The sequence below is a fragment of the Archocentrus centrarchus genome, chromosome 4 (assembly GCF_007364275.1).
Source record: "Archocentrus centrarchus isolate MPI-CPG fArcCen1 chromosome 4, fArcCen1, whole genome shotgun sequence".
Classification (NCBI taxonomy): domain Eukaryota; kingdom Metazoa; phylum Chordata; class Actinopteri; order Cichliformes; family Cichlidae; genus Archocentrus; species Archocentrus centrarchus.
The window spans coordinates 23,771,984-23,788,841 of NC_044349.1; the positions used below are offsets into that span (position 1 = coordinate 23,771,984).

Consider the following 16,858-nt stretch of genomic DNA (forward strand, 5'->3'; position numbering starts at 1 on the left):
TTCTAACAGAGAAGGACAATAAAGTATTCAGTCAGTCAGTCAGACAGAGAAACCTTTCAGCACAAATGCTTAAATAAACAGTAAAATCTGCACGCTGTCTTGTTTTGTATAAATGTTGGGCTGCCACATATGCAATCAAGCATACATGCTATCTCCACTCTAATCTCCTCTGAATGTAATTATTACAGACATCAGTAGCATGATGTTGTGGAGAGTGTTGCTATTTTCCCTCGTTGTCCCCTCAGTGTTTGTGTAATGGAGCTGAGCCTTTTCCGGGTATTGTGCGAGAGCGACAGAGAGGGCTGGGGAGGCAGGGCTTTGGGGGGGGTGGGGGGTTAGTGGCCGGAGTCTGAATATGTGGGACACATAAATACTCACTTACACGCACAAAGCGCACAAAGACAGACTGACTGCCAGACAATCTGTTGGAGGCAGATCTGCATGAGCATGAATAGGGCTTACTGTCTATCCAAGCACGCTGATATGAAAACATCAGCACATACATGAATGCAAACACACCAACACACAGTTCACTGGGGGTAAATTTATGTGCGTAGGCTGACCAGAACCGGCCAATGTTTTCCGCCTCAGTCATGAGAAGTAAACCGGATGCTGCGAGCCAGTTTGGCAGGGGTTGTAAAGGGCGGCGAGTTGAGTGGGAAAGAATGACTACACAGTATGTGACAATGACAGTAACACTGTACAGCTAGATGTGAACAAGAAACAAGCGAAGATGATAAGAAGAAAGAGGAGGGTTAAGACAGGAGATGCTACTGGGGGTTGAGGCCTGGGATAACTCTAATCCACACAATCCAGGTCACTTCCATCTCTACCTCCACACACACAAACACACACGCACGCACGCACAAGCTCAAATAGTAGCCTATCCCATGCACTGCCACTCTGGATTCCCCTTTAACCAACTGACAGTGAGACTAGGGGATAGGCTGAAACTAAGAGGGAGGAAGGAGGAGGGGATGTGAAAGGACACAAGGTTCTGACCTAATGTTGCGCCAGAGAAAAGAGGAAAAGAGCTGGAAGAAACACTGGGAGATGAAGGCAGGAAGAGAAGGAGGAGGGAAGAGAAGGGGGTGTAGAGACTCAAAATAGAGTGACAGAGAGAAAGAGGAAGAGAAGAACGAGGCCTTGAGCAGGGGACGGGAAGAAACAAAAGTAGAGAATAGAAGGGGTTAAAAAAAAAAGAAAAAAAGAAGAAAAAAAAAGATGACCCGCAGCGTCAAAACACACGTCACTCTCCCTTCCTCTCTCACGAAAAATCCTCAACTCATCGTTCACCTTCACATCTCCTTGCCTTGTTCTTTTGCTCCAGGAGACTAAATATGAGGGCAAAGAGAACAGAGAGGTGCATCAAACAGGGGGGAAAAAAATGCAGAAATTTAAAGAGGGGTTACAAAGAGAAGGTGAGAGGCTGGAGAGGAGTTAAATAGATCAGAGGGAGAGAGGGATGATGGCTAAAGAGAGGGGACCTCCTGTGGATCATCATCTGCCACATCCATTCACCCGCTTGCAGTTTTGCCAGAGTGTTGCTCCTAATTCTTAATCGCTGTTAATCCCTCCACCACCCATCATCTCTCTCCTTCTCCAGCTTTTATTCCTGTCCCTCATTACACAACAGCCAGATACACGCCATTAAAGCAAAGGGAGCGACTAAGGACTATAGTCCATTCTTCACTAATTAATCTGTTTGCAGTTTCATTAAATAAACTGACAAAATGAAGTCATATTTGGGGGACACATTTGCAGTAAGTGAACATTTATACATACAATACAAAAATGCAAAGAAAGGCAGCAAATCCTAATTTCTGCTTGATAAATGACCCAAAAATAAAGCATTATTAAAGCTGTTATTCTTTTAAGTTAATCCAGTGCCCCCACCCCCACCCCCACCCCCCCCACCCCCCAACAACCTTTCTGGCTCATGACCAAAGCAACATCTGCTCATGATGACCACCTTGTCAAAGACTGCATATTTCTGCTTTGTGACAATAGCAGGGTTGTTAGGTTTCAGTTTCAGAAGCCTTCGATTTTTTATTTTTTTTTATTTTATCTTTCTCAAAATAAAGAAACTAAAAGGCCACATTTCTTCATATTTATATGTTCATTCCTCTTAGTTTCTCTCCATTGTTCCCACGACAAATATTTAGAACATTAACATTAACCTGGACCTGTTGTGCTTTTTGTTATTTTTTGCTATATATACTGTTACAGTGGTCTATGGTCATATTAATCATAACCAAAGCTTTAAATGCTGAGGTCAGCATATGTACAACTACAAGCATAAATATGAGCTGCAGGTTCATGCTTCCAACTGCTCTAAAAGCTCAGTTTCAGATCATTTCTTTTTTCTCCTATTGGGGTAGAAAGAAGGGATATATCCCTGTTGTGGTCATTACAGGCACATGACTCTCTCTGACCACAGAAGCTCTACCCACTTACTGTTCAAACCTGCTGTATGCAAGGCGCAACCAATTAAAAGAAAGTTAGCTTAAAAGGGAGGAGGATGAGAGCAAAAACGCCTGGATGAATGGATGGGATGCACCAAAGTTTAGTATAAGATAAATAAGGATTATTTAGAACTGAGAATCATGCTACCCTAGTAAAATGCAAGAATAGCAATATGGAGCTGTAAATTAACATAATATGTCCCCTCCAAGGACACAACTTAACACTATCATCTCACTAACTGGTTACTTCCTCTCTTACATGAACTGTCAACGCAGACAACTCCAATAAAGGCGGCTGTGTTGACAGTTATTGTCTGAATTGGAGAACTTAACACTCTGCCAGAGAACTATGGGCTGTAATGATGAGGATGTATATTGAGAGAACAGGCAGGGTAATGGGTCCACGCTGAGCAATGAACCGAGTGAAATGGAGCAGTCAAGATTTTATTGACATCCGTATGTGAACTGACCAGTCAAGAGGTCTCCGTTGCTGTAGGCCTTGCCGCGTCCCTCCTCATCGTTGGGCACGGCCGACACCTGCTTGGCCGAGGTGCAGCCCATGGCCTCACACTCTGAAACTTCTCCTCATCGCACTCTCACCTGTACAAAGAGAGAGAAAATGTGACTTTTTTTTATATCCACAAGGAACACAATAAAACTAACCACACTATTGTTCTGTTTTTACAGTGTTCTTGGAAAGCATCGCTTCTCAAAAGTGGTTGACCATTTGAGCTTTTATGGCGACTGACAATCACTGTAAAATGTTTCCTGTAATCATTTAACAGGACCTCCTGAGATGATTTGTCTACATTTTTACCCATCTTCTCCACGGTTCTAATGGAGGAAACTAAAGCACAGTATTTTCTTCCCCTTCACACGTGTGAATTCACACCTGGTGTTAGGAGACTCAGTAGAAAGAGAAATTCACATTTATAGAACACATTGCTTCCTCATAAGAGTTTCCTTCAGAGCTAAATATAGCCACTGCCATTAAATACATGGAGCAGGAGCAGCAGGGATGCAGTGCAGGGTAAATAAGCAGCATAACCCATTTGACATATGCTGTTTGCCTTTTATTGTTGTTATTCAATTCACCCAAAAAAATTTAATGTATAATGCTATTAATCTCTGTTTATGGAAATTGAACACAAATTAATAGCACATATTCATTTATTTTCAGGACAAATTCTAATACAAAGCTCCAAAAGATTCAAAACACACAGATGTTTTTTCAAGTCTCTTCAAATATACAATATAACTTAAACAATGCGAAACCTGAAAAACTGGAGTTTTCATTTGGATGGACCGCATCCAGTAATTGCCTATCCAAACATCCAGCACAGAAAGCAACATCAGCATTCATGAAAAATCATTGAAGCTTTGTTTATGTCTCCAGATTCTTTTTGTGCTGTTAAAACTAAATCCTAAACTGTGTTCCTCAGGTAGACGATTGATTCATCTGCCTGCAGTGAGGTGTGAAACAGTCAGTGTTAAATAAATTTTTTTAGAAAAACAGAAAAACTGCCTGCTGTGTGTGAAAACAAAATTAATGAGTGAACTAAAAGAGTGAAGTTACTGGTCTAAACAACCAAAATTAATGAGCTGAAACCTACCAGTATCACAGCAGCTGCAGGCGAGCTGATCAGTGACACATTTCGTGTGTTATTTAGTCATCTGATTCATTAACATAAAAATACTGTCTAAAGCAGAGTTAATGACTCTGCACTAAACGCAGTCATTAATTCCAGAGTTAAAATGAAAACTAACTACAGCACAGCCAGTACTAGATTTTGAGGAAGATAATGATACTGAGTTTTATTGGTGAGAAAAAAAAAAATTCTGATGTTAATATAGTGCCCAATAATCTCCAATTCAAGGCCAGGAGGAGATACAAACTCAACCTCAGGGGGTCACAAGCTGTTGCTCTTAGTGCTCTTAGTGATGATCCCAAACTCAAGGGTAGCATCAGGGAGGGCATCTGGTGTAAAATCTGTGCCAAATCAAACCATCCACTGTGGTGACCCCTAGAAAATGAGGGAGCAGCTGAAAGTACCTTCTTTTTCCAACACACACACCCTGAACTTTCCAGTGTTGTATTTTTTTTAAACTACTCATCAAATCAATGTGAGCATACTACTTAATTGCACCACTGTCCGCTCAGTAGTGATGCTACTTAGCTACATGAAGCAGACAGTGCTGAAAGTAGTGTGTGCTTGTGTATATGATATGCATATACAGTGCTAGGTGATTACTAGGCAACATGTTGACGTCATAATATATTGTGCATAATTCAACTTTTGTAGATGTAAATTTGAGATTAATGATGCTTTTATAAATGTGTTATAGGTACATAAATGCTAAAAACAGATAATTTCACCATTGCTAGGTGGTTGCTAGGCAACTTGACGCCATTATAATGTCTGATATAGATAAGAACCTTCAGGGCTTAAGATATACCTGTGTTTCGCATTTGATTGCTTATGGTCTAGGAGGAGTTGGCAGACAAAGTAACAAACAAACAGACAGATTCTGTTTATGCCATTCTGGCTCTCCAGCTAATTTTCTGTAAGTTCACTTAATACTTTAGCATAACTTGGAGCTTTAATTGAGAACATCACAAGGGTATGAACAAACTAAACATAACTCATCATTACTATTTAGAAAAGAGGAAAACCCTCCCGCTCAGCAGAACAGCTAACACAAAGCTGTGAATGTCACTGTCGATGAGCCACACTGTATGTAGACAGCCCCCATGTCACTCACACATGCCATATGCTGTCTTTGACAGCGCCCGACTGACTGCTGCCAGTTACAAAAATGCACATACACACATAAAAACAAGCCGATTATTACCACCACCAAAATTAAATATGTGCTGCTAATACATAAATAATAAGAGTGTTGGATGAAGGAGAGGCTTTTTGAAGACATTGAAGAGCGAGAGAAAAATACAAAGAGAGGGAGGAAGTAGGTCGGTTGACATGAAGGAGGACATGGGTGAAGGAAAAGGTCAACAATAGGTGGGACAGAAAGAGCCCAGAGAGACAGATGAGTGCAGAGCTTCAAAAGAGCACCGCCTGCCCCTCGCCCCTCCTTCAGAGTGTTTGAAGCTGACAGGAGGCCCGTGTTTACTCCTGTCTTTAGGCTGCGTCCCACCAGCTTCCACCTCTCTGGCCATGATGCAAAGAACCACGTGCACAGAGCGCAGAGACCAACTAGAGCAGTCAAGTTCCTGTATGTATGGGTAATATACAGCCCAGAATGCATTGGTCCAGAATCGTCAGTAAATTAAGCAGTTGCTGTCCCCTTTATCACAAACGGCTTCATTTGCTGTCACTTGTTACTTGTCAGGTTGTCACTCAGTGAGGCAGTGGAGGAAAGTAGAGGAGACTGCAACAATTCTCAGGAACAAAACATGCATGAAGAAAAAAAAAAAAAAGAGGTATACTGAAATTAATTATCTTTTAATGCTCCTGTGAGTCTGTGAGGTGTGTGAATATTCAGTGCAGGATGAGGGAATTCATATATGAATCCCTTTCTCAGCTCTCCAGTAGAAAAGACATTAATCTCTGGAGCCTGAGCAGAGCTTACACATGAATTTCTCAAAGGGCCTACTGGCAAGAGGGAGTAATACCTTGCGGGCGAGAATCCAGACATTTAGATACACACATGCAAGCTTGGGATAAGTGTGTGTAGCTGTGTGTAGTGTCACCTGTGGCCTGAGCGTGAGTTCTGGTCTAGAGAGCAGCTTATCAGCCTGTTTCAGGCAGTCTGGGACACCTCTTACTACAACTACCACTCTGGTACAACTCAATTATGTCTCACATGCACTCATAAACCCACCACCACATGCACAGCTGGGAGATCTTAATGCAGTCTGAGGCACACTGTTGTAAAGACACAGAAATAATCTCATCCAGTATAATTTGTCTCTTGACAGAGACACATAAATGAGGAAAGAAGCACGACGAGGTATGCACCTGGAAACACTGCCAGGAGCACATTTTATCTGTCAGCGAGTCACATCACAGTGAAGTGGAGAATCAAAAGCCGGAGATGGTATATTAAAAAAAAAAAAAAAAAAGAGAAGAAGAAGAACAAGCAAGCAAAGGTAACAAGAGAGAATACAGAGAGGGAACAGTCAAGTCTCTCTTCACTATTAGTGTAGAACTGAAGTGAATATTAGAACAACAAAGCATAGAAATTCCCTTCCAAAAACCACTTGAGGACATGCATTGAGAAATGTGAGCAGCCGTGATAGACGTGAAATTTCAAAGGGTCTCTAGTGTGTGGGCAGCATCTGTTTGAAGGCTTTGATTTGTGTGTATTGAAACATCAAATTGTGAGTAGGAGCAGGCTAAAAATAGATGTAGCCGTCCCAGAGCTATTGTTGTGTTCCGGGATAATGCTAGGCTATGTGGATCTTTAAGCCAAGCTGCTATTACTTGGGTTATACATATAAGCTACAGCTAGAAAAGGAGACTATTATAAAGCCAAATACACCTATAAATAAATAGCACTAAGGCCTGCAAAATAGCCAAAGGGTCAAAGATTATTCAGTGGTACAAAGTTCAAGAAGTCACGTGTTTTCAACATTTTTCATTTTATTACTTGGTTTTCTGACACTCCACATCCTGGTTAACTCTTTGTTACTCACAAGCATCACAGAAATCTATTATGGAATTTAATGGGAAATGCTTAGATGAAGGGTGGAGTGATTCGCTCTGTCGGTTTCAAGAGAACAATTTAATCATAAATAAAATAGTTTCAGGGCTATCCAGTCACAAATGCATTTGTATGTTGCTTCTCTTATGAAATTGTGTTTCCCTCCTGTGACAGTCCAAGATCATCACTGTAATAAATTAGGAAAAAAAACAATGCAAATGTGTAAAATTGTGTTTGTTTTGCTGATTTTTTTTCTTTCTAATTCAGCCCATTTTTACCTCTTCAGGTGAAGCAAAGTGCAGATAAGTTATTTTTTGATGGAGCTGCAGTTTAGTTAACAAGCTATAATAAACCACTTCGATAAAAAGGATATCAAAGGATCAGAATAGTCTACTGTGCCAGCGCTCAAGCCTTGTTTGCATCTTAATTCTCTTTTTGCATGTGTTTCACTTTACACTGAGATCACTGCATACACTTTTAGGATTGGCAACTCCACCGGGAATTAGCCTGAGTTAGGACTGAGCTCTACCCAATGAGCCACTTTGTGCCACGTGCAAAACCACAGCGGGGCGTTGCTCAGTTTTGATTTAAATAGGGAGAAAAAAACAATCCACACATATCCACACCACAATGTGGGGCAGATGCTGGGCTGAAGAAAAAAAAAAAAAATCATCCTAAGATGCAATACATTTTTACCCATTTATTGCATCATGTTACCAAGATGCAATAAATAGGTAAAAAAAAAACAAAAAAAACAAAACAAAATGGAGTTCTGCAGTGCGTGAGCTATTCTGTGTTGATTTAACCCACAGGACAGCTGGACTGAGCTGCTCTGAGCTTGCCTGTTCCTGCAAATGCTGAAGTGTGTCAATGGGACAAGCCTGGCGAAGATACTACACCAACTATCTACTTTGTGTGTGTGTGTGTGTGTGTGTGTGTGTGTGTGTGTGTGTGTGTGTGTGTTTGAGACACACACACACACACACACACACACACACACACACACACACACACACACACACACACACACACACACAAACACAAACACACAAGCTGAGCCAACATGACTTGATAAACAATTAAAAGGATAAAAAGTTCTTAACACCAACTGGCACACAACCACCTTTGGATCTGCACGGTTCAGCCAAGATGCTTAACATTCACTATAAGCATATTTGCCAAAGCAGAGTAGTAATCCAATTTAAAGATATAAAGATGTTATGATGTCAGCTAACAGCTCTTGCGTCATTCAAGCTGATCTTACCACAGAGCCCCCTGTCAATGTTTCACCTCGTAAGCAATTTTAAGTAGTTTGAAATAATAATACTGAGTTTGGTGATAAGAGCTCCTCTTAAATGCAGACCAAGATACATCTTTAACACATGGCAAATACCCAGACCCTTAAAATGATTTGGCAAACACAGAGGCCTGCCCGTGCCTGCATATCTTGGGGTGGGACGTGACCTGCCCTCAGGTCTGTGAATAAGCCTCCTTTACAAGTCAGTTTGTTAAAGGAGGAACTCAGAAAGGACTGTGAGGAAGATGTGAGTGCTTGCATAAACACAAGTCGTGCACACAAGCTGAGTAGTGTGTAGTGCAAAGGTTTCTCAAATGCAGGATTGTGCCAGAGGGGTAGAAAGCAACCACAGAGCCTGAAAAACTGGCTAAACAAAAGTGAAAAACTGGCTGAAGCATCACAGACATTAGTTTTTGTGTAACATGTTTGTGTTTGTGTGTTTGACGTTTGCATTTATCAGTTCCCACCATAAGGCTCTTGACTGTGATGGGGAAGTGATTACTTCAGCAACTGTTTGAGCTGCAAGGAGATTTATGACTTCAGGGCAGCCTCACCTGTGATGGCACAGCAACAGTTTCCTTCTCTTCTTGATCATCCTGCATAACTGAGTGCTGAGACACGCTTTAGTAACTGTATATTAAAACAATGCTTCCAAAAAAGGTTTGGATGCTTTGTAAAATCTAAAGAAACAATTCTGTGGTTTGCACAGTATTTAAACCCTATATTTGATTTAAAATAATACAAAAGTCAACATATCATTAAACTCTTTTAGCATTTGCTGCCAGGAATATGATTTTCTGGGTGATGGCTAGTGAGTAGAGGTAGGGCACTCAAGCAGCCAGACTTTCAGAGCCATTCTGTTGTAATATGTGTAGACTTGGCTTTGGCTTTCTCACTAGCATAATCAAGGTTTTCCAAGAAAAACAAATCATCTGGATTGCAGTGTATATTTGTCTCTAACCTGTGTATATCATTCAGCATTAATGGTGCCTTCACAGATGTAACATTTACTGAGGATATGTGCATTAATAAGCCCTACAAGCTAGCTGCTCTTGCTCCACTTTAGCCCAAAGGAAGCAGCATCAATAAGTGTGTACAGCCACTGTAATTGTGACCATGTGCAATACACTTGCAGTTTTGATGCCTTTGAAATGGTTGCTTCAAAGATGGGGACCAGGTCCGCAACCACTCACAGTCAGTTGACATCTTCAAAGTAAGTTTGGTGCATCAAGATGGTGATAAAACTGCAATAAGCCAAAGTCAATCTGCAATCAGTCTGCCATCAGTTTGCAATTGAATGGGGTCAAGTTGGCAATTACATGTAGTCTACATTCAGAGTCTAGCTAGAACCTCATAAATTAGAAACAAAAATTCAGAAATTCCTTCACAAATAGTGACGTAGTTGCTGAAGAATGGTGATTTAACTGCAAAATGACATTGGCAATCAGCAACCTTGTATATAACCAGAATACAACCAGCTGGCAACCAGCTGAGTCAAGTCCCCTATTGCAAAGAGACACATCGCATTGAGTCAGATGGATTGCAGTGTGCTGGGAATCCATCTGATTTTATAAATTAGCCAGTAATTATTTGCAAACTTTTGCCAGTCTGTCTGAGAGGGATTGAAATCAGGACAAGTCACAATGTGACTGTTTGGAGACAGGTTGGCTCCCACCAGGAGACCAGTGCAATCACCTTGTGATTGAAAGTGGTTGCCTAGAGGTTGAGGACGCTGCATGTTCAACCTCTGGGTGCCCTGTTGGTTGGTGCAACCACTTGCAATTGGTTGTTGACTGCAAAACAATTCAATGCAGTCACCAGGCAACCACTAATTTTTCCTAGTCGCAAAGAAGCTGCCATCCTATTTTTACTCTAGTGTGACTGAGCCAGTAGCTGTTCCCCTGGGTTGAGATCTGTTGAAGGCAAAGCCAACAACATGATTCACATAATTTTCATACTCAAACAATTCAATGTCCTCTAGCGCACTGTAGATGGTGGCATAATCTTCTAAAACCAAAATGCTTCATCATAGGTTTTCCCTCTGATTTCGTGACAAAATAAGAACACACAACATTCATTCATTCACAGTTCTGTTCTGTCCTAATGATCGTAAGAGACTATAACACTAAAAATGCAGCTGGTGCAAAGAAGTATGGCAAAACCTTAAAACTATAAACCACCACAAAAATGGCATATTCCATCCTCTGAACAGACACTACAAACACTACCTGCAAGTGTCTGATGTTTGTATTTTTTCTCTGCAGCACTCAGTCATATGCTGGCTCCTTAACTTGGCACCCTGTCATCAAAAATTTGAGAACACCATGGGACAACTGGGCCTCAACCCATGCCAGCAAAAAGTCCCCAGAGCATTTCAAAGCCACTGGATCTGCTCACTATAGAGGTCACAAGTTCATCTTTTTCTCTAAATTATTAATCTTTCTGTATATTGTGATCCAGGAAAAAAAAGACTCCAGAAAAAAAAAAGAAAAAGATATGCATGGATAAAATAACCAAACGAGAATGACTGTGAAAGATACCCAAGGAAAAAAGAAAAAAAAAAATTATATAATTTTTTAAAAATCCTTATTTATATTTATCTTATACTGGGCCTTGGTGCATCCCCTCAGTTCATCCACTATCTAACTGTCTCAACTCCATTTAGGCCAACTTTCTAATGACTGGCTACCCCTCGCACAGATGAGGTTTGAACATAAGGTGAGGTTGTGAGCATAGCTCCACCTTATGTGATAAAATCAGACTAATTGATGAAATCTGTTACTGATAAATCATCTCACATGTCCTATGTCATGTTGCATAACTCTTGTAGCACAATAGCAAATACACTCCACTAGCTGACCTAATAAACATTTGGCTGTGTTTGCCCTTACAGCAATCAGGAAGGAAAAAAAAAAAATTGAAACGTTATACCTGAAGTCGCTACAAATTACTCGTATGGTGAATTGTGTGCCTGCAGTGTGTTGAGAGTGTCTTTGCATCTCTGTGACAGAGCAAAGTGTCAGTACAACTCCTGGGCCAATGCACCATAATATTTACTCTAGCCTGGCAGCAACTGCTGCACCTCTCCTCGTCCCAGTTTAAGCACTCCATCAGCCTGACAAGCCTGGGAAGTCATGCCAACACACACAGGCCGGTGGACAGTAAAGGTTCCTCATGAGTATTGCGCTGTTGCTTTAAGTGCATGCCTCCCTTCTCTCTTTTTCACTGTCTGCCGTTGAGTGGCTCTTTCCTCTTTCTCACTGTAGTAATGAGGATGACAAGCGGTCATGAACGAAGGGCTGTATGTGGAAACAGAGGGAACCCTGTTCTGCTGAGTGAAACTGAATCCTTGCCTTGTGACTGACAATGAGAAGCATATTGCACATAGCTGAGGCATGTGCTGGTGAAGAAGCTAGAATAAGCTTTAGACAAGTTGTTACATATTTTTGGTAAGAGGCCAGTCTTTTTACTACAGGCCCATAGGAGCCAACTGAGCTTAAATTCTGAAGTTAGCATGGCTCGTACCAATTCTCTTCAGTTCTGTCACAGAGAGAGTGAACAAACAAAATTAGCAGACCAGTTAAGCACTCTAATTGAAATGTGAGATGCATTAAGCCAGATCTCAGTACAGGTAAAATCAAACCATAGAGAAATGAATGGTTCCAACTAATGCAGGCTAGACTAGAGGATAAAATGTCTCCTCTGAGGCATGCTAATGGCTGGTGTTAGTAGCACTCAGTTTCCTGAAAAAGCAAAAGCCAGGTAGTCATTTCTGTGTGACTGAGGCAAAAGCAGGTCAGAGCCTAAGGTGACTGCCTGACAAGATTTCAAGGCAAAAAAGAAGAACTAAAGAAAGATGGAAAAGTAATGGGGAAAATGCTTGGGTGACACTGTAGCGATATAATTAACAATATACGCACAGGTAGTATGAGTATTTAAAAGATGTACTTCTGAACTTTTGGACTTCTGAATATTTATTCTCTGTGGTTAAATATTATTTTCTATCCTGTCTGCAAATTCTCCGAAGTACCAGTTCCAATTGTTGATGGTAGAACTATAAAATGTGTTTAGCACTGTGGTTTATGTTTTTACTATCCCTGCTTTTATATCATGAGCCTCTGAGAAAGCTTGTTGATCACACTTACTGACAGCTGCACAGCCGATAGTGTGGGCCTCCTCCAACATAGCAGGCACACAAGGTCAGACATGTTTATGTTTTCTCACCCAAATCCATCTGAATTGGTAACAAACCAACCCACGAGGCACACAATTAAAAAGATGTTTGCATTAATAGTCATAAGAAATTACCACAGATATATATATCAATGTATGCAGAATTCGAAGGCATGCTGCAGGACAACTGGCAAAGCCCTTTCAGATGATTCTTCAGGAATAAAACAGACTGAAATCTTTGCTTTCTCTAATTCTTCAAGTACCGACAAACAAGCCTGTGTTTAAAATCTCAACTAGGATGGTACCATATCTGAAATGTTGTTCTTTCAGATGCAAACCAGTGCTTTTGCTCAGTCCATTATCCTGTGCACATGCACACACACGCTACAGCGAGCAAACCTTCCAGCAGTTTGCCCAAGAGCCTGATGACACCTAATGAAGGCATTAGTGTGATTTACAATATGGCAATGTGATGCCGAGGACATGCATATGCAAGGATCTCTTAACAGGATTTCTCCCAGGAAACGGTTTAGCCACAGATTTCTTTTTGTGATAAATTTGTTATATTTGAACAATCACACAAGTTCCAGATGCATTTGTGCAGAAGATGGTGAGACTAAAGAGGAACTAAGTTTATGCTGAAAGGTAAAACCACCACATCACTCACCTGACACTTTAGTTTCAAACCCACCTGCACTCTAATCTTTATACACAAATTCTGCATATGAATATTGCAGAATTTGTAGGTAAGGGACAATATTTGCGGTACATGAAGCTTTCTGAGCTGTGCTTACAGTTGGTTTGTAGTACAATTGCTATGGACCAATTACATTTGAGCACACTTTGGTTGCTTACAAGTAAACACTCCAAGTAGAAGGCTTACATTTGATGAAATCATTAGATAACCATCAGCTATCATCTCATGAAGACTGGCAGACACGAACTGAAAATTGGCCCAGATATCTGCTGGCTGGATGACGTTTGGATGTACCATGATTCAGTTCAGTACATTGTTAGTAACACGGTAGAGTGCTTTAACAAGGCATCGGCAGCTACACAAAAGTATCATGGTATGGGAAGATGAAATTGGACACGTTTGCAGAATTGGTGTACCCCTAACAGAACCCCACCAACACCAAAAACTGACCTTTTTCCAGACTTAATTGTTCACCATCACCTGTTTTTCTAATTAATGCATGGGTTTCTACTGAAGGTGGAATGCTTCATTTATTTTTTCTCATCAATTCAACAACTAAGACCACATCAGGAACCCTTTTAACTACAGTGGAGACTGGAAAACAGATTAATTTATCAAAAAAAAAAAGGAAAGCAAATTCAATACTGCACTCTGTCTCCATGTCCCATCCCAACTGGACTCTGAACATGAACTGAACTGTAAACACAGCCGGGACACAGAGACAGGATGCTTCATCATGTGATAGAAAGCATGCATGCAGGCCTCACAGCCAATCCGTGCTGATTTAAAGAGTGAGCAGTCAGAAGACAGACCAGCGGCAGAAACAGCCCACATCCACTGACCTGCACGTTGCATGCAAAATAAACAGGAATGCACAGACCAGAAACAGCACAGCAGCGGGTAATGACACATGTGCAGGTTTTTTGGGTTTAATGCTGCAACATTTGCCACTTGGACTTCGATTAGTCAGTCAGGTAGACAACCCAATCAGCCTGCAATGCCCTCAGTCAAACTGACAGATACAGTGAACCTGGAGGGATTGAGTTGTGCTGACCTTGTGCTTTCTACAGTGCAATATAGACTACATCATCACACCTGACAGCACCAAGCCGCACCTCCGAGAGAACACAATTCCTGCAAAGCGAACACAAACTGGATGGAAGAGACAGTCATGGGAACTCCCTCCCACACCCACAGACACAGAGAAGACATCCTGTGGTAACCATGGAAACCCTCCATTTCCCCACATGATCACATCACAGGTGTTGCAGATGACCCTATAAGTGCCCATATGTTCACCTGGACTGTTGTTAATCAGTTGAAGGTGAAGAAGCCACAGGTAGACACGGCAGCAAGGGGATGGTGATCATGACTGAAGGGACGAGGAAGAGGCAAGAGGACTAAAAATAGAGCCAAAGAGGAAGAGAAAGGAGTGTGGAGGAGTGAGACTTTTATATTTCAGCCTCTTCTGCTAGCCACCAGTACCAAAAAGGCATATGTGAGAAACAAGCATTCACACACACACCACACTAAGCAATAAACAAGTGAGGGAGGGTGCATCGAGGAGAAAGGCAGATGGAGGCAGAAAGACGGAAATAAAACGAGAATAAAGTCAGGAGGTGGACTACAACATCCACCCACAGGATTGCTGGTCATAAGCTATCTAACCCTGATGTAAGCTGCAGGTGACAGGATGCTACGCCCTCTAATTCCCTGGCTACACCAACCTTCTACAACAGGGAGCTGCACAGCCAACAAATGGATGTAATGATCTGGTGTTGTTGATCACATGCTGAAGTCTACAGTAGCTAATGACCATATGGTACATTTAAAAGCAGCAGCCAGGAAGGCAGTTGGGAACTTATGAAGTGCCTTTGGCAATGTGGCGTGCATAATAGTGTCTGAGGAAGTAGGGAAGGATCCATTTGAAATAGACTCAGGGTAAGTTTGAGCTAACGAGCTGCAAATGAGTCTGCATATCAAATCTAATTCTGGCTGCTGTGACTTTGTTAATACAATCCAGCAGCTTCTATCTTCCCTCTGAGGAACGTACATGCAACAGCAATCATGAGGAACCAAGACAATCAGCAGGTCCTTAACTGCATGCCAAAAGGCTACTGCTTCCATGTGCTGAGGACAGAAGGCAACACATAAGTTGCAACCACAGGTTTTGCAACAGCAGCAGCAGCGGCGGCAGCAGCCCCTGGCCCGGCCAGAGCTCTGTGTTGTCCTGGAGTTCGAGCCGCTTAACAGCTGTGTCCAGCTGTGCTACAAGGAGACACTGGGAGCTTTGTTTCCCACAGGGGGAGTCAGAGCTGTGGGAAGAGGGAGTGCAAACGGTCTCCGTGTGTATACATAGTTTCATTTCCACAAAGGTTAACGGCCTGTAGCTTCGACCAAACCAGGTCTTCCCTCTGTCGAGTGTTTCTTCAAAACAAACGGCCTCACAGCAGTGGGACAGGGTGGCACAGCCAACCAGGATGTGTGGAAATTTTGAAATGCGCCGAGCCAACGCTGTCCAAGAAGCGAGCAAGCGCATTCACACAGTCCAAAAAAGCGAGACACGAACACAGCTCACTTTCGACTCCTGTAGTATTTTATCGCCAATAATAATAATATTCATAATAATAATATGAGACAATACTGCGTTAGCGTTACAGCGAGCTCCACCAAGAAATCATCGATAGTGTGCAGGAAGGAGAGCGCCGGGTAATTACGGGTACACTCAGGAAACAACAACAAAAGAGAGGAGTAAAAAGAGAGTCCACGAGCAGGAACGTGGCTTTCACTGGAGGTTAAACTGCACCTCTGGGACACCATCAGCAAGTAATTCAAGCTGCTACTTACTCAAATGAACCGGTTCCACTCGGTCCAGTGGAGGAGGACAGCCGGTCAGTCTTCCGGCTGTGTGTCGGGCGGGATCTGCGCTATGGAGACTGGAGAGCTCGAGCTCAGAGCCGCGAGGACCGAACGTAAACTGTGGCTTGCGTCATTTCACCAGGATGCCACTATTGCGCGCAGCAATGCAGCCATCTTGCTGAGGAGTGCCCCACCAGCTCACCAATCACCGCTGGACCTGAGCTCCTCTCTTATTTTGGACGCAGCATGAGCACATTACCACTGCAAGAGCTGCGTGAAAAAAAAAACTCTAAAGGCTATTCAGCAACGATAAAACTGATTATATTTATCATAACTGCTTATCATTATTAAAAAATAAAAACCCCTTTTCATGTCATTTTACCGGTGGAAATTTGCTGAGTACTCAAGTACCACTGCCATGTACTTTTTTTTTTGGGGTACCTTATTCTTCATCTATTCAGTTTACCTTCTAGCTGTAATTGCCAGTGACTTTTAAAGTTACACTCATAAATAGCAAGCGTTTGGTTCAATCAAATTCTGCTGAAAATATTTGAACTTTTACTTAAGTAACAAAAAAAAGATTCAACCGTATATTTCCCCTAAACATGATGAGTACTTCTTACAGCACGGTTTGAATCATTTTGACAGTAATACTATGGCGTATACTGATAATTTCCCAATTACACATCTGTCACGTTGACT

At 41.8% G+C, this 16,858-nt stretch overlaps 1 protein-coding gene across 1 annotated transcript in view; it reads right to left on the reverse strand.

Annotated features, from left to right (window-relative positions):
- Positions 1–16,341, reverse strand: part of LOC115779437 (uncharacterized protein C1orf21 homolog) — a 31,076-nt gene extending 14,735 nt beyond the window's left edge. The window contains exons 1-2 of the mRNA XM_030728105.1: positions 16,145–16,341; positions 2,936–3,065 (exon numbers count right to left, since the gene is read on the reverse strand). Coding sequence (XP_030583965.1) covers positions 2,936–3,026 — 91 coding nt within the window. The 5' untranslated portion in view covers positions 3,027–3,065; positions 16,145–16,341. The remainder of the gene's footprint in view (positions 1–2,935; positions 3,066–16,144) is intronic.
- Between the last annotated feature and the right edge of the window lie 517 nt (positions 16,342–16,858).